This window comes from Eleutherodactylus coqui, chromosome 7 (assembly GCF_035609145.1).
Source record: "Eleutherodactylus coqui strain aEleCoq1 chromosome 7, aEleCoq1.hap1, whole genome shotgun sequence".
Lineage (NCBI taxonomy): Eukaryota > Metazoa > Chordata > Amphibia > Anura > Eleutherodactylidae > Eleutherodactylus > Eleutherodactylus coqui.
This window is the reverse complement of record NC_089843.1, coordinates 184,682,230-184,700,847: the sequence shown is the minus strand read 5'-3', so window position 1 is coordinate 184,700,847 and position 18,618 is coordinate 184,682,230. Positions and strand designations below refer to the sequence as shown.

At 44.3% G+C, this 18,618-nt stretch overlaps 1 protein-coding gene and 1 long non-coding RNA gene across 3 annotated transcripts; one reads left to right on the top strand and one right to left on the bottom strand.

The window, feature by feature from the left end:
* Positions 1-260: 260 nt before the first annotated feature.
* LOC136573000 (uncharacterized) lies at positions 261-9,581 on the bottom strand. Its single transcript, XR_010785836.1, has 3 exons — positions 8,924-9,581; positions 8,275-8,467; positions 261-447 (listed from the first exon to the last, which is right to left on the bottom strand). It is a non-coding gene; the product is annotated as an uncharacterized lncRNA (long non-coding RNA).
* A 1,137-nt stretch (positions 9,582-10,718) lies between these two features.
* Positions 10,719-18,005, top strand: LOC136573638 (uncharacterized). Of its 2 annotated transcripts, XM_066574904.1 has the most exons (4): positions 10,719-10,822; positions 15,276-15,358; positions 15,450-15,596; positions 16,991-18,005. In XM_066574904.1, the coding sequence occupies exons 1-4, from the start codon at positions 10,820-10,822 to the stop codon at positions 17,535-17,537; spliced, it is 780 nt and encodes a 259-aa protein (XP_066431001.1). In that variant the 5' UTR covers positions 10,719-10,819; the 3' UTR covers positions 17,538-18,005. The 2 variants fall into 2 exon arrangements, with proteins under 2 accessions (XP_066431001.1, XP_066431000.1); XM_066574903.1 differs by lacking the exon at positions 10,719-10,822 and having other exon boundaries at positions 15,023-15,358.
* Positions 18,006-18,618: the final 613 nt, after the last annotated feature.

Below are 18,618 nucleotides of genomic sequence, written 5' to 3'. Positions count from 1 at the left end.
CAAGCCTTGGGTTCCAAATTAGTTCGTACTTGGATGCATCAGAGAGGCCAAAAACTATATGATTTATAGTAATTGGCTCCCACAGGTACGTAGAGATGAGCCGCGGCAAGTATACAGCCCACTCTGCTTAAGGCGCGTACACTGAGCGTTTATTGACTGAGTATAGTTCTAATACAGGAAAGGAATACGTCATTAGTCATGGGGTTAATCTTATTGGGTTAGAAAAAACATCAAGAATTGTGCTTTGTTAAAACAATCAGCGCAGTGAGAATAAATCTGTTATGTTCTCAACGTCTGTTTCTCTTCAGCATTATCTGGTCCTCCCTGGTCCTCCCTTGTATTCACTTTGTTATTCAGGTGGTTGTAGCACAGTCAGTTCCTTTGTCCGAGTCTCTCTGGAGGTTGTGGGAGGGTTTTTTCTGATAAGAACTGTGTCCAGACTTGGTTCTCATGAAAAAGAACAGAGAGACACATCATTAGACATTGCACCGAATATACTGCTCTAAAGCTATTTCTGCTTGAATTATTGTTTCACTATACACAAGCTTATTTACATCTTATAATGCTCCATTTTGTATCTAGTGGCCATTTTGAGACAGATTCTTTCATGTTATGAGCCTGTACTTTCTCAATACTAATTCTTCTAAATTTTTACAGGACTATCCTGACCATAAAAGGGGACAACTATATACAGAAATAGCAAACTGGGACTTAAAGGGGTTGTCCCGCGGCAGCAAGTGGGTCTATACACTTCTGTATGGCCATATTAATGCACTTTGTAATGTACATTGTGCATTAATTATGAGCCATACAGAAGTTATAAAAAGTTTTATACTTACCTGCTCCGTTGCTGGCGTCCTCGTTCCCATGGAGCCGACTAATTTTCGGCCTCCGATGGCCAAATTAGCCGCGCTTGCGCAGTCCGGGTCTTCTGCAGTCTTCTATGGGGCCGCTCGTGCAGAATGCCGGCTCCGTGTAGCTCCGCCCCGTCACGTGCCGATTCCAGCCAATCAGGAGGCTGGAATCGGCAATGGACCGCACAGAAGCCCTGCGGTCCACGGAGACAGAGGATCCCGGCGGCCATCTTCAGCAGGTGAGTATGAAGACGCCGGACCGCCGGGATTCAGGTAAGCGCTGTGCGGGTTGTTTTTTTAACCCCTGCATCGGGGTTGTCTCGCGCCGAACGGGGGGGGGGTTAAAAAAATGAATTCATGAATGGGTGTGAGTGAGGGATGCCTCTGATTGGTCAGGCTGTGACCAATCAGAGGCCTCTCATTCAGCAGTTGGGGATTTTAAATCCCCGGCTGCTGAATACTACTCACAGCTGTTCAGAGCAGTTCAGGAGAACTGCAGCCTGCCGCGCTGAACTCCGTCTGCCGGGACCAGGTAAGTATATATATATTTTTTATTTTTACACATTTCTGGATGAATTGCAGGGAAGGGCTTATATATTTAACCCCTTCCCGACAATTCATCCCGCGATCGCCGGCAGCACATTGCTTTCAATGGAGTCGGCTGTATTGCCGGCTCCATTGAATTCAATGGGCTAACATCGTTCTGCCGGGACCAGGTAAGTATATATATATTTTTTATTTTTACACATTTCTAGATGAATTGTAGGGAAGGGCTTATATATTTAAGCCCTTCCCGACAATTCATCCCGCGTACGCCGGCAGCCCATTGCTTTCAATAGAGCCGGCTGTATTGCCGGCTCCATTGAATTCAATGGGCTAACATCGTTCTTCTCTGCCACAGCTGTTACAGCTGTGGCAGAGGAGAATGATCTTTACGCTGACAGTGGGGGGGGGGGGGTCTCACTCTTGCCGCTATTGTGGCTTAATAGTGGGACCTGGGAACTTGAGATACAGCCCAAAATGTAGCTCCTCGCCTGCCCTAGTCGTTTCTGTGTCGTTTCCATCACTTTCTTGTGTTTTGCAGATTTTCACAAATGAAAACCTTAGCGAGCATCGGCGATATACAAAAATGCTCGAGTCACCCATTGACTTCAATGGGGTTCGTTACTCGAAACGAACTCTCGAGCATCACTGAAAGTTCGACTCGAGTAACGAGCACCCGAGCATTTTGGTGCTCGCTCATCTCTATTCCTGATCTTGAACTCCATGCATCATAGGGATGTATGATGCTTGGAGATCAGGTCAAGAGTCTCATGGTCATGCCAAGACACACTTCTGGCCAAAATACGACAGTGCATCACCAGCCTTAGGGTGATTTCACATGTACTGATTTGATGCAGTTTTTGAAGCCATATCTAGGAGTAAATTGAGAAAAAGAAGCAGAATCTTTGCTGTAATTCCACCCTTGTTATCCATTCGAGATTGGCTTTAAAAATTGCATCAAAATGGTACATATGAAGACCCCCTCAGACATTCTATGGATGACTGCTGCCCTCAACAGCTGAATGTAATTGCATCAGTCTGATGATAAAACTTGCTGTGGCCCTGTCATTTAGGATTAGAAAGCTTTGTAGCAGAATGCACTAGTTAAACCATATCTGACTTTTCAGGTGGCTTTTCAAAAGTGTGTACATGAGGCATAACATTAAATCTGACCATTAGTTGATTTGTACCCTGCATGTTTCACCAGTTTTCTCCTCTATTGAAGAACAGACAGATCATGTGTTCTGCACTCTGAGCATGCTCAAAATGTAAAAATGAATATGCCTGATATCTCTTTTGGGCAAAGTCGATGAGTTTAAAGGGATAAACCAGGATTTGAACCAGTGATGACCTATTTTCAGGCAGGAGCATAGCTACAGGCCCATGGGTCAGGATGCTTTAAGTTCAGTTTAGCCCCCCCCCCCCTTTTACTGCTCTTCAGAGTTGTCAGCCAAGGTTTGCCCGGAATGTTGTTTGATAGTGCCTCACTTCCGAACCCCATAATGTTATGTTATCTTCCTCTGCTAGTCCTAAACAGTTACAGTGCACCCCTCCATAACCCCCACCTAGTTACAGTGGATCCTTCTATGTCTACCCCCCAATTAGTGCACCCCTCCCTAACCTTCACAATTACAGTACGTCTCTTTCTACCCTACACATAGTTTTGTGTCTCCTGCAGATATAGTGTATTCCTCCATGCCCCACTTCTCTGTGCCCCCCCAAAAAGTTATAGTGCCTCCATCTGCAATCCTAACCCCCACATTTACAGTGCAGTTCTTCCTGCCCTGTGTTCCCTACACAATTGTAATGTGCCCTGAGTGCTCACACATAGTTAGTGTGCTCTTGCTTCTCCGTGCTCACACACATTGATAGTGTGCCCTGGCCCCTCTGTACCTCCTTTCCCTGCACCCACACTGCAACCGGTGTGCTAGTATCATGGTCTGGGTCTGTTTTGCTGCATCTGGGCCGGGACGGCATGCCATCATTGATGGAACAATGAATTCTGAATTATACCATTAAATTCTAAAGGAAATTGTTAGTATATCTGACCACGAGCTGAATCTCCAGAGAATGTGGGTCATGCGGCAAGACAGCAACCCAAAGCACACAAGTCATACTCCAAAAGAATGTTTAACCCCTTAAGGACGCAGCCCTTTTTTTCATTTTTGTTTTCGGTTTTTCCTCCCCACTTTCAAAAAATCATAACTTTTATTCATCCACTGACGAAGCTGTCTGAAGGCTTCTTTTTGCAGGAAGAGTTCTGAAACATGATGATTGTTGAGTGCATGATTTAGGCCGCCTGCAGACGAGCGGGTCGGATCCGGCAGCGAGAAATCTCGCCGCGCGATCCGACCCCAGAGCCTGCAGGGACGAGCGCGTACTCACCCGCGCCTGGTGGCCCCGGCTCTTTGATGTGCCGGCTGCCGCGCAGCCGGCGCATGCGCAGACCGGAGCCGGCGGCCAGGTGAGTGCGAGCCCCGCAGAAAATTAGAACATGCCGCGGTTTGTTTGCCGCGCGAGATTTCGCGCGGCCAAACCGCGACCGTCTGCATAGGAGTGCGTATTGTAATGCACTCCTATGCAGACTTTCAGCAGTGGAAATCCCGCGGGAAATCCCGCGGCGGGATTTCCGCTCGTCTGCAGGCGGCCTTAGGCATTGTGTTCTGGTGAACAGCTTATCTTCCTTTACTTAGCTAGATTGTGATCAGCCTGTGCCAAAGGAACAATGAAAGCCTCAAGTAACGCTGTTTTAAAATGGAAATTCATTGTTATTGGTCATCTGACAACGTTTCTTAAAATTTAATGTTATAAGCCGTGGATGCTCTTGGGTGAAGTCATAATGATGTCATTCTGGAGGCGTAAAGCGCGCATGTTAGTCCATGTCACTGGCACTGCCCCTTTAATATCATTACATGCATTAGTATCCACAAACTGATCACCTTTCCCCATCAATGACCTTATTAATGCTGAGGGCAACAAGACATTGACATTAACCCTTGTGATCTCAGGACTGCAGCTCCACCTGTTCTGGAGCCCTAAGAGACACTTCAGGCATCAGCTGATTGGCGGGAATTCTGAGCGGTGGATTCCCGACGATCAACTATTGATGGACTACCCTGAGGATGGGTCATCAAAAGCATTTGCCCGGAATGCCCCTTTAAAAGATACCAAAACCTGGCTTTAATTCCCCTCTGATATCAAGCAAAGAGGCATCATTATGGGAGACTCAGCACGTATTTGGCATAGGCAATCCCTCCTCCCAAGTTCAGTCTTCATGGCTGTCTAACATCAGCAGATCCAATGCTCGAATTATGGGGCTGTATCTCAGTATGTCACCCATGTGGCCACCTCCACTATAACCACCCGTTATTAGAAAATGTCAGGCAATGTAGTTGACAAAATCCATTATGACATCATCATCCCTGTCACATGCCCCATATAACCCTTCACCAAACAACTAAGTGCATTGGAGTTAGTGCTTTGGTGTAGCTTATGTTTATACACACAAACTTCATTTGTGATTAGGGTTATTTCCCTTTACTGTGTTTAACCCCTTAGTGACCACACTTTTTTGCTTTTTTTCCATTTTTGTTTTTTCCTCCTCCCTTTTAAAAAATCATGACTCCTTCATTTATCCGACTAGGCAATCTGAGGGCTTGTTTTTTGCAGGACGAGTTGTATTTTTCAATGGTGCTATTTAATGTACCTTATAATGTACTGAAATGGGAAAAAAATGACATTCCGCCATCTTTCAGTGCATCTTGTTTCTAGGGCACACAAACTGCAACAAAAATGACATGATATCTTTATTTTATGGGTCAGTACGATTACTACGATACCAAACTTGTATAGTTTTTTTTTTGGTGTACTACTTATATATATTTTTAAAGATATTTAATTTTTTAAAATTATTTTCTGTCTTCAGAACCGTTCTAAAGTTGACAGCGCAATGTCAATTTCAAAGAGTGTGACCATGTCATGGCAGTGTGATTTTACTTTGCTTGTTATACACAGAAAGTGTTACTTGTCGAACATAGGTATGGATGTAGGCCTCTGACACAACAAATATCATGCTCTCCCGAACAGAGTAGCCTCACCAACCCACCAGTTTCTATCTATTTCATAGCGGCATACAATGCCCATGTATGGAGGGTGCAGGATGGTTGTATTTGCACTTGTCTTGTTTATTTTGCTTGTTGATGATACTGTGAATCTTTGGCCCCTTTAGGAAAATGCCAAAAGTGCAAACGTGACGCCCCAGCGATCAGTTGGATCTTGCAAGAGGCAAGCTCAATTGAAATAGGGAATTCAGCAGGTTTGCCCACAGAACAAGAAGTGGAGTGTGAGGAACGCTGGAGAGAATGCTACTGAGTTTATGCTGGACAGAGGTGTTTAAATTGTCCAGCAACTGTGGCTGCGCCTAGCTTTGGAGCAGAAGAATCAAAACTGACGCCTGTTTATCTCAGCTACCCCAGAGAATGGGAGGCCTGAAAATAAGGAGTTCCAAGCCGTAACCTGGCTTGTATTATTCTGCCTTAGCTAATGGGCTACAGCTCAACACTAAAGGTTGCCCTTTAATTCAAACTTTTTTTAGAGCATTAACCCCTTAAGGACACAGTCTATTTTGGCGATCGTCGAACGGTGTGTTGTCTTCCTGGTGCTCAAGTTCGACACATCGCGGATCAGATTGACAGATTAATGGGAGCAGCTAGTGAGGATCCAGCGGTCATGGTTCACATTGGCACCAATGAACAAATTAGAGGTCAATGGAGGGCCCTCAAAAATTTCAGGGACCTAGGATTCAAGCTTAGGGCGAGGACCTCTAGGGTAGTTTTCTTGGAAATACTACCTGCTCCTAAAGCCACACTAGAAAGGCAGCATGATCTTAGGGAGGTAAACAAGTGGCTCCGGAGCTGGTGTAAGAAGGAGGGGTTTCTCTCCATATCCGCGGGCACGGATGGATTCCGCTGCGGGATTAAGCAGTGGAATCCAGGTGTGCAAGTGGACATTGGGCCAAAGTCCCATAACACTTTGATTTTTCCATGGAACGAGCTCTATGAGGGCTTGTTATTTGCATGACGAGCTGCAGTTTTTATTGGTACCATTTTTAGTTACATAGAGCTTTTTTGATCACTTTTATTGCATTTTTGGGGGAGGCAAAAGGAGCAAAATAGGCATTTTGTGTTCATTTATTATTATTATTATTATTATTATTATTTTGACATGCAGGATAGTGTATTCAATTTACTGTGCAAGTCATAATGAATATGATGATACTAAATATGTGGATTTAAAAAAATATTAGATTTTTTTTATACAAACAGGAAAGTGCGCAAAAAGTTTTTTATTTACACTGTTTTTAGTTTTACATTTTTTATGCCCCTGTAGGGGACCTGAACCATAAGAGCTCTGATCGTTATGATAATGCATTGCAGTACTTTTGTACTGCAATGCATTATAGCTCTCAATAGGCATAACAGGCCATGGCAGGTTTGGACACCAGCGTCTGGCATCTGGATTGCCATGGTAACCCATCAGCCCTCTGCAATGTAATAGCAGAGGGAGAGTGCTACTTCTGTGAACTCTTTACATGCTGCAATCTACATCGATCGCGGCATGTAAGGGGTTAATATTAGGAGTTGATGGTCTAACTGATCCCTGCTGTTGCAGCAGGAGGCCAACTATCGGACACAGCCAGCTAATGTCTGAGCCTCTGTCATCCACGGGATGTAAGTTTACATCCTTTTACATTAAGTTACCCCCAGCCAGGACGTAAACTTACATCCTGTGGTCATGCCCGATGAATCAGATTAATTCTCTATTATATGCCCCTTATGCTGTAGGGGCTTGGAATACAATGTTCCTTTGAGAACATAGGTAACTGTATTCTCTTGTCGGGTGGCTGTCTGCACTACCTCCCCTATCGGGCTGGTCTGTCTTCCCCTTACACCCGTGCAAAGTGAACATAAGAACATTAAACAGTGCCCAGACTTAGCTGTTTATTAAAGCGAACCCGTCATGGTGTAGACAGTGGTGTTAGCTGTATAGCTCTGCAGTTACAGCCCAATTAACTGTACTTTTCTCTGCTCAGAAGGGATCTTCTTAGGTCCAGCTCCTGGCTTTGTCAATGTGTCAAGTAGGCGAACCCCACCACTCATTGGCATAAGGTAACATTGACTTGATTGACAGTCCGATGTTAACCCTTGACAGTGCCCAAAAACAGCATATTATCTCCTAAACCTCAGCATGGTCAGCTCCACATTCAAGCTTTTAATTGAAACTGGATTGAAACTGAAACCTACACTGAAGTCAATAAAAGTTTTTGTAGTTAAAGGAGCTCAGGGAAAAGTGGAGACTCGGAAGAGGAGCTTCAACACACCAATAGTGATCCAGTCCTGGAAACATCCAGCCATGTACTATACACATGTGAAAACATGTATTATAATAGCAGTAATTTTTATTTTCAGATTTTTCCAGAAAACACCATTGCTTTCTTGGACCCACCTTAATATTACAAATAACTATGATATGATATCCTAGATGTAATTATATGATATGTATTACAATATTTAATATATATGTACCCTATGGCTATACTTAGTATACCTGGCTACGTCTCAGGTATGTATAAACACGGTGAAGGAAACTTGTCATCAAAATGCAATTAACATGTGATGCAAGAAGTAGTTATTAGTTACACAGTATATTTGTGATGGGGATTATCAAGGTGATCCATTTATACTTGACTAGGTGGAGCCATAAATTGTATGCCAGATATACGCACTGATGAGCTGTAATATTAAAAAACACTTATCTAATATTATGTAGGTTCCTCTCATGTTGCCCAAACAATTTTCCAAGACTCCACGAGACCTACCGCATGGCACCAAAACAGCAGCAACAGATCTGCCCGTCAACGCAGACAGTTTTGGCCTTTTTGACATGGTAATTTTTTTTTTCATCTTTGCCTCCTGATAGTTCAGACACTTGTGTCTGGTTGGAGAAATCACATAATTTGGCATTCTATATAAGAGAATAGGGAAAACTTCACCTGACCAGTCTTGTAATACCTGGAGGAGACACAAAAAAGCAAGTGTGAATTTAGCAATGGATTTATACATTGCATTCTAAGTACTGACATGTGGAAGGTTACTAATTTTACTTATCAATGATTTTGGTGTATCATATGTGTCCTGTATATTATTATACACATAGTCACTTTGAAGCATCTGAAATTATAGCTGATCACTAGTGCCATCAAGGTGTTTGAAAGAGAATGCTAACTTGGTCAGATAGATAGGCATGTATGGAAAGGCGGGTATAACCTCTTAAGGATACAGCCTATTTTGGCCATAAGAATGCAACAATTTTTGGAGGATTTTCATCTCCACTTTTCAAAAGCCATCATTGACCAAGAACATGCTGATGTTTAAGCCGGATTCCACAAGGGCTGAGGGACCCACGACCATATCGCAAAACTGAAGTGGATCATGGAAAAGGCATGAGAGTATCAGAAGAATCTTTACCTGTGTTCACTCATAGACTTCACAGTGCCGGTAAAAGGGTAGTCTTCAGAACGTAGTACCTACACACAGCTCTCACAAGCTCAAAGACGCATGTGTGTGAACAGAGATTATTATCTTGCAGTACCTCCACCCAGTCTTGAAGATGCATGGATGTGACAATTAAAGAGTGTACCTCTACGCGGTGATCCAGACTTCAGATGGCCGCGTAGGAAAATTAGACAATGAAGTAGTACCTCTGCACTGGCCTTGAGGAGAAGTAGTTATTTATAATTGCTCTCTCTCTCTCTCTGGGGCTCACTCCATTAACCCGTTCCAATCCAATTTGTATCCTGGTTTTCCTAGGAGGCTTACTCTTTTTCTGCAGTTATACAATGGCGCTATCTGCTGGCTAAAGCCAGTACTGCATGAGGTGACACATTGGATAGGCTCTGACAGCAGAGAGGCTGGCAATATACAATAAGAGAACCCCGACGGACGTCTTCCAACATCAGAGCTGTACAGCCTTAAATCATAATGTCTTCAGAGGTCAGACAGTGGATTGGAAAGGGTTAACATCCAATCATACATGGCACGGGAAATCTCTCCTTCTCCTACATGCTTCAGTACATGAGGACTAAAGGTGTCCCCATGTACCTGGACCTCCTGAACAGCAACATTCCTGAAGACATGGACTAACTCTTTCCTGCTCTCATACACGCCCTTTTATAACCTCCTCTCACATTACATTACATGACATGACAGACTTGATACATTTACATGCAGGCTTTGGATTTTGTTCAACACTTAACCCTTCTAGCACTGCAGCTGTGCAAGACTCATACTGGAAATGACAAGACAGGTTTGCACAGTGCATCAACATAAGACAAACATGTATAACATTTATGGAGGGGACCAGGATGATGTACACCAAGGCTTTTGACTGCTTTGAGAATGATAAGCTTTGGGAAACATTGAGGAAGGTAGGAGTACCAGCCACAGTGAGAACCGGGTATGGGGATACAGAATGCTTCAATATCAAAAAGGGCACAAGACAAGGATGCATTCTCTCTTCTTTCCTTTTCAACCTCTATGCTGACGTGATCATGAGGTGTCTGGACTTAAATTTTCAGGGTATTGAAAATAGGTAGAAGAACCGTCACTAATCTAAGATACACAGACGATACAACCCTTGTAGCAAAGACGGCAAAGCATCTGAAGACGCTGATCCTGAAGCTGAAAGAAGAAAGTGAGAAGATGGGACTTCACCTGAACATGAAGAAGACAAAGATCATGACCGCTGTCAAAAAGAAAGTCCACATAAAGGTCAACAACGAGGAAATCAAAGTGGTTAATAGTTTTGTATTTCTTGGGTCCTTCATAGTGACAGCCCCACAGCTGAGATAAAGTGTTGATTAGCAGTGAGGCACACGGGCATGTTGAGCATGGACCCAATATGGAAGTGCAAGGATATCGCAGTCACCACCAAACAAAGATTGATCACAGCCATTGTCTTCCTGATTGCATCATATGGCTGTGAGATGTGGACACTGAGGATAGCAGACAGAAGACAAATTGATGCTTTCAAGCTGTGGTGTTGGAGAAAACGTATACAAATCCCTTGGACAGCTAGGGTCACCAAAAAACCTGTCCTGGACTGTATCAATCCAGAAGTGTCCCTGAAAGGCAAGATCATGAGACAGGGACTGACTTACTTTGGACATTTTATGAGGGCAAATTCGCTGGAAAAAGAGATACTACTTGGAATGGTCAATGGTAACAGGAAGCAGGGAAGACAAAAGACAAGTTGTCTAGATACCATCAAGAACAACACAGGAACGGACATCAAGCAATTTAAAGCAGTCGTAGAAAAAAGAGAAGCAAGAACCAAACAGATTTAGAGACCCAACCAACCAAAATATGGTAGATGTTCACTAACTTGCCCTTGTCTCAGTTGTGTTTCAGTGTGCAGGTCCTAGGTTTAAATTCCATCAAGGATAACATCTGCATGGAATTTGAAAAACTTCATCCAGATGTTGCCCTTGGACAGATTTGAACATAGAAGTTTAACACTTCAAGGCAGCAGTGCTAACAACTGAGCCACCACACTATTCTATTCTGCTCCGGAGGAGGAGAAGAACAACAAAAATAAACACAAAGAGAACTGTCACCTCCTGGAACAGCATCATAATTTAGTTTATAGTGCTGTTCTGAGTTGAGAGATTCCCTTTAATATTCATATAAACTATGATTTTGCATAATTTGATATGGCAGACACATCTCCCTGACAAATCTGTGCACCTGACATACCAGGGAATACACGTCTCTTAATGGATTTGTCAGTGAAAAGATAGACAACTCCTCACACCATGCCATAACCAAGTTTTGGTTAAACCAAGATTTTACAGTAGTGGTCATGTGACTATACTCATAAATGTTAGAACTGGATAAATAATGTCCAATCAAATATGCTTTGTATAAACAGGTTTAAAACAACACTGGATATCTATTGAGGCACAGGCAGTTACCACCCAATCATTGGAAGATATATTTTGACATAGAAAGGAATACAAAAAAGCAATCTTGAACCCAGTTCTGTCTTCGTCCCTGGCGCTCTGGGGTATATTATCAAACAGATATAGCCTGAAATCTAAACATATCCCTATGTCCAGTATATTTGGTAATCCTGCCTTCCCCTCTGGCATGAACAAAACCAACTTTGGATGGTGGATAGCCAACAATCTCACCAGAATGATTGATTTTGTGGATAGATTAGGTTCAGACAATTTGAGTTCTTTTGTGCTGTTCACGCCATGACAAATGCGGTAATTTTTCGTCTACAGCAAATTTAGCATTATGTATTGGCCCTTACCGAAAATAGACGAAATCTGGCTGCATTATCTATCTTCGAAAGCCTTTGTAACACAAATACCAGGGGCCCTGGAATAATTGCCAAATTGTACTCCAAATTCATAACCCCCAAGGACAAATTCCCCTACATGAGAGGTGGGAAGGGGAATTAAGTGAGGAATTGTCTATTTCGAAGTGCCATAAAATCACAATATCGCCTGCAAAACTCTCTATTAACTTATCAATTACAGAAGCGGGTTATAAACTTCTAATGCGTTGGTAGCTTGTTCCTAAAAGAATCTCCAGCATGTTTCCAAGGATGTCAGGCCTATGTTTTAGAGGAATGCAGAGGGGAGGGTACCTTTCTTCATATCTGGCGGAATATGACTGAAATATTTAACTTGAATATCTACCTTTTACACCATGCCATTTTAGGTCCAAGATTCTGTGCTGATTCATATCAAACATTTGAAGAAATTTCATAATACTGTATATATTTATGGAGTTCAGAGCTCTGATTTTCTGATACAATGTGCCAAACCATCTAAATAGACATAGAGGTAAATGATGAAATTCTGTTTCTAGATGTATACTAGCAAGCTCATCATAGTGGGAGCTGAAAGTAGCTAAAATGTTATCATTTACCTTTATATGCATGCGGGAGTTTGAAGTTCTGTATTAGTTAAATGAAGCTCTGAGGGTTGTAAACAAGTATTAAACAAAGAATGTTAGGCCTATTTACATAGAAAAGATTTCTTTAATGGTGAGCATTCACCGAAGTCTGAGAATAATTAAACAGGGCTCTAATGGTAAATCTGTCAATCTGCAGACTTAGGCTTTATTCACACGAGCGTATATCGGACGCCGTTTTCACGGCTGGTTGATATACCCTACCATCTGATGCATTGGATTCCAAAGCAACAGATCAGACAGGCGACTTTCCGCCACGTAAAAGCGCTCGGCCAGCCAAGATAGCGTATTTTAGCCAGGCGCTTTAACGCCAGGCAGAAAAGATAGTCCTGGAACTATCTTTCCCAGACGGAATACGGCCACTGCCATAGACTTCAATGACAGCTGCCAGAGAGGGAAGGTGGGAGGGAGTGCTTGCAATGGGAGGGGGCGGGAACTAGCTTAGTACACTAGCTCTCACCTTGTCCCGCCTCCTCCCCTTGCTGCGAGCCAGTGAGCTGATGGAAAGGGGGAAGGCAGTTTAGCAGAGCTAAACTGTCTCCTCCGCCCGACGGCAATCCGAGCTTAGCGTATATGTGCCGGGCTCAGGCCGTCTGAAAGGGCACACAAACTGCAGATTTGTGCGCCCATTCACATGTTTTTACAGCAATGGCGGGTGCACGTAAAAACGCCTAGGCCCATGTGAAAGATCCCTTAGAGTCACAGAACAATTACTGGGCACTTAAGTCAGTTTATCGAACAGTCGTCCAAGCTCCTGAGCTTTGACATAAGAGCGATAATTGCTCAGCGAATGAAGATGCCTTCATGAATGTCTGTTTACACAGGTGATTTGATTTCGATGCCTGCACAAACTGAATGACGATCATTAAGTGAATTAATTATTGTTCATCATTCAGTTGCCGGCAGCGTTTACACTGGACAATTATCGTTCATATTCGCATAATCTAAAGAGAATCTGCACTATAATTGTTCCGTGTAAAAAGGGCAATTAGAAATAAAAGTAACAACATAATATGTATTTCCATACACATAAGGAAAATACAGACTTATCTGTTATATGCAAATATAGAGGAGGGTATTGGTGTATCTTGTCTCCACCGGAAGGGATGGGTGGAGACAAGCATCACTGAGAGAGAAAGCCCTGATCACACTCCCACATGTGGATTGGCTGGCGCGCACAGCGCCTGAGGAAGGGTGGGGGTGGGGGCAGAGAGCAGCTGCCATTCAGGAGCTTCAGGGAAGGAAGAGAGGAGTGGGAGCAGCGACATGTGTGAGAGCGGCGTCGGCGGGGATTCCGGCAGGGGAACACATGTCAGCGCTTCTCAGGGGGATTGCTGGCGTACCCAGTGGCAGGCCTGGATGGGACTGGAGGGCCAAAGCATCGAGGGGAAGCCCCAGGGAGACAGCTGACGGAGTGATGAGGCAGCAAGAGGGGACCCGGCTTCAGTGGCTATGGCAGCATGCCATCCCGGAGGTGGGGAGCGGACATGCCACCCTGGCAGGGCGAGAGAATAACGGGGTCGGCAGAAATGCAGATTGGAGTCCAGCGGGGAGCAGTGTCACCGTCCTCCTCCACAATCTGCTCCCGGCCGCTGTCATTGTGTTAGCGGCCAGCCAGCAGTGCAGAATCCTCCACGACTGTGTCGACAAGATACACCAGTACTAGAGATGAGCGAACGTACTTGGTAAGGGCGATTTCGCAATCGAGCACCGCGAGTACTTCACTACTCGGGTGAAAAGTACTCTGGTGCGCTGTGGGGCGGGGGGGGGGGGGGGGGTTGCAGAGGGGAGTGGGGGTAGCAGCGGGGAACAGGGGGGAGCCCTCTCTCTCTCCCTCTCCCCCCCACTCCCCGCTGCAACCCCCCGCTCACCCACAGTGCACCCGAGTATTTTTCACCCGAGTAGTGAAGTACTCGAAAATCGCGGTGCTCGATTGCGAAATCGCCCTTACCGAGTACGTTCGCTCATCTCTAACAGTACCATAGAGGAGGAAAAGTGCAGACAGAGAAACATAAATGGCATATTAATATAGAAGTAATAGTGTAATATTCCACCTGAGAAACTAAGTAAAAGAGAAAATGATTGATCTGTAGAGCTGTGGAGGCGGTTGGTTTATGACTCAAATGCAAAATCCACGCTGCCTTAGGCACATTTGACGCGGCCAGGCAGCGATTTCTGCATTTCGCTTGATAAGCCTCCAGAAACCTTTCCCCTTTATACACAACACAAGCAGCATTCAGTTTTAAGGTGTCACACATTATTTATACTCTTGTAGGAGAAACTGTCTGCAACTTGATAAACTCCTAATTTGTGATGGTTTCCTCTAAAACCTGAAATACTGTAGATCACTACATCAAAGTTACACAACTTTTATCTTTCTATCTGCAATGTTTGGCAGAACGTCTTAAACACTTTTACATTCTTGTTGCACATTTACACATTTTTCTTGACGTCATTAAAATACCTTATTTATGGCAAAATATTTCTAGTTCATAGCACAAGAGAAAATGTGAAACTTCAAAACTTATTACATTAGTTCTATGTAATAATTCCTAGATTTCTGTTGGGCATTAGTACCAGGAAAACATTTCAAAGCGCACATTCTGCTGAGGTCAGCTTTTTACGTTGGTGACAATAGTTATGGGTATTATTATATCCTGACGCCACCGGAAGCTAGGGGTTTGACGGGAGGAACGCCCCTCTCACACCCGATTGGGTCGAGGCTGGCAGGTCCTAGTAGCATAGTGTGCATTGATTTGTGTGTTCCCTGCAGGCAACATGGCATTAACATCTAATAATGTTAGCCAAAGAATAAATGTTACCCTCTCTCCCTAAGGCCTCTGCTCACTGGGTCCATCCTCTACTGACGGAGAGGGGGACGAAGGGCCATTTCGCCAGCCTGTACCATGATTTGAAAAAGTAAGTAAGTGTAGCACGTGAATAGGTTTGAGGTTGCGCAAAGAAATTTTATTTATTTTAGCCCGCTCTCACTTTCTCTCTCTCTCTGCAGCCATCCCGACAAGTTTGTAGCCTTCTGCCGGCTGCCTATGGAGGCCTTTGAGCGCCTCCTGGAGCTGGTGCGCCGGGACCTGACGTACCAGGATACGCAGATGAGGAAGGCGATCACTGCAGAAGAAAGGCTGCTCATCACCCTTCGGTAAGTAACCTTTGTTATCCTTTCACAGTTGTTATATCTGTAATGTAATTTGCGACTGCAGAGCATGGACGTCCGGTGTATAATTTTTTTTTCTGCAATATTTGCGCAATACCGCTTTTAATTTTTTAGGCGACGTGGTAGACCAAGGGACTATTGTTAGGTACCTAAACCTTTTTTTTAAATATTTATTTTTTCGGGGGACGTTTCACGTCGTGGAAATATAATGCGCTACTTAGATAGATCGGACTTGTTGTGACGCGGCGATACAAAAAACATCTAAATTAAGTTATTTTTATTTTTTAATATTACATATAGAAAAAGGGTGGGGTGGGGGGATATAAAAGATTGCTTTTTTCCCCCTTTTCTCAAAATTGTCTTTTTTTCTTTATTTGGAAGTTCCTCAGTTGGAACAGCAACATACGATGCTGTGATCGCTCCGGCAGTAGGACGTAATGATATAGCATTACGTCATACTGCTTTTGGACAGCCAGGCTATCGAGCCCCCCTTTCATTAGCACCCCGGCCGTCATGACACCTGCACGGCTACCCCGATCTCACGGGGCGGGTGGGTAGTTGCCCATGCTTGACCCCTGAACAGCAATCGGGGTATGTAAATGCCGCTGTAAGAATTGACAGTGGCATTTAAAGGGTTAATAGCCGCCATCGGCCCAGTGGCCGTGCGCGGTTCTTGACTGCGTGTCTCAGTTGCAAGAACCAGCTGACGCCCTTGCTGCATGGAGGGAGACAGCGCCGCTAGCTCCCGCGATACACGTCCTGCAACTGCTGGACATAGTTTAACTATTGCCCCGTCACAAAGGGGTTCATCCAGCCGAAGACTACATCGTTAAATTCGCAGCCCACGTAGCAGAATATGTAAAGTTGTTCGTTTTCGGGTATTGATCTGGTAACTTTCGGAGAGGCAGGTTGAACTGTTCGTTGTCTTTAGCATTCTCTCCTCTGCTACCTAACACAGCCATCATCATCTTGTGGCTGGTTGTCTTCCGAAACAAATTGGCAGAAGAGAGATTGTTGAACTTACCATACCAGCAAACTTGGGCAACCTTTGTTGTGCACCGGCAGTCAACGGACCCTTGTTACGTTCCTGAGCGTGGCAGGAACATGTTTGCATTTTCTCATTCTCTCTCCCCACCTATAATGTTGTGGATGGGGAGAATGAAATTCTGAACTATGTGTAGCGTGTAAAGTGAAAATTCAACCTCCCCCATGGCTACCTATGCAATGCACATCTTATTTCCTTCACACGAATTTTACTGCGTTCTCCTACAAATTTTGTGTTGAGAACCAGATCTGAATACTGTATATATTGAAGTGTTGAGGCAATATAAGTCTGCATAGTGTACTAACTTTTCTTTTTCTTCTCTGCTTCTTTTCAGCTTTCTGGCCACAGGAGAGAGCTATGCATCCCTGCATCTCCAATTTCGTGTTGGTAAATCTACCATCACCGAAATTGTCAGGTGCACATGCAGCGCCATCTGGCAGAAGTTGCAGCCCATCGTGATGCCTTCACCTACCGAGGACACTTGGCAACGTGTTGCAGCAGGCTTTCAAGCTGTTGCCAAATTTCCTAACTGCATAGGCGCGGTTGACGGCAAACATGTGCGTGTGCTTCAGCCAGCCCACTCAGGATCAAAGTTCTACAACTACAAAAAGTTTTTTTCTATTGTCCTGATGGCGGTGGCTGATGCACATTGCAAATTTGTTTGCATCGACGTCGGCACCTATGGCAGCACTGGAGATTCTCGGGTGCTGCGAACTTCACAGATTGGGATGCAAATTCTCCGAGATGGCGTTACGCTCCCAGCCCCACAACCTTTCCCGGGAACCACACATCCAGTCCCCTTTGTGATGGTATCGGATGAGGCTTTCCCGTTGATGCCAAACCTGTTGCGCCCATACCCACGAAGAGGACTGAATGCCTGAAAAAGGATTTTTAATTTTAGGCTGAGCCGGGCACGTCGCATGGTTGAGTGTGCCTTCGGGATTATGGTAAGTCAGTGGAGAGTTCTAGGGACTACCCTTATGGTAGACCCTACCACAGTTGATGACCTTGTCAAGGCATGTTGTGTTCTTCACAACTACCTCCGGGACTATCGCCCCGAGGTAGATGTCGAAGAACTCGATCCTGCCTTTGACACGGTCATCAACTGGGGGGTAGGTCGCCCGCCTGCTTCCGCATTGCAGGTACGAGAACTCTTCACTGACTATTTCCTTAGTCACGAAGGCACCGTGCCATGGCAGTTCTCCTGTGTTGGTGGTGTGCAGCCCTAACTGCAGTGTGACCCCCCCCCCCCGGCGCCCAGCCCCAGAAGGACGCGGAAAACAGAGGTGGAAAAAAGTTATTTCTTTATTCAAGACACAGCAAAGGCACTCCATGGCAAATGCCAGATTGGTCACACCATTTTAAGAAATTGTATAAATAAAATTTGCGCAAAAAAATTTGAATAAATATCAAGAAAAACATTGTTCTTCCTTTTTGTCGCCGCACAAAATATGTCAACTTTCCATTAAAGTGGAGAAAATTGTAAGGCTATGTGGTATTTTAATACATCTTAATACAGCTTAAGGAACATTGCTGGTGTATTGGTGTTGAAACGTATGCTTTTTAAGCATATAAGTAGTTAACGAGTACCACAAAATGACTAGGAAACGAAATTTTGCGCAAGCAATGGAACCACATTCGCAAGCTTGACGCAACACCATAACCTAGCTTTATATTAGCCACGCACCAGGAGGACATGAAATCAATGTATGTCACACATTTTTTTCCACCTTTTTTTTACTAAAATCCTGACAGAATTTAACCTCCCTGTCGGGTAGCGGAATTCTGTGTTTGCTGTTATATTTCTCGTCACAATATGAAGGGCCTGCAGTTGCACACATTTGGCACGTGGTGACAGTAGTAGTTTCTGTGCTCTTACGTTTTTGTGCGTCGCAGGCCGATCCACTACCAATTTGGCTTTCGTCCATACTTGACGGAGATACTAAAATCCTGACAGAATTT

Bases quoted from the DNA above. Each gene is read 5' to 3' on its own strand.
- LOC136573638 (XM_066574903.1), top strand. From the start codon at position 15,255: ATGTTACCCTCTCTCCCTAAGGCCTCTGCTCACTGGGTCCATCCTCTA. The intron at 15,359-15,449 runs GTAAGTAAGTGT...CTCTCTCTGCAG, and splicing joins CTGTACCATGATTTGAAAAA to CCATCCCGACAAGTTTGTAG. The intron at 15,597-16,990 runs GTAAGTAACCTT...GCTTCTTTTCAG, and splicing joins AGGCTGCTCATCACCCTTCG to CTTTCTGGCCACAGGAGAGA.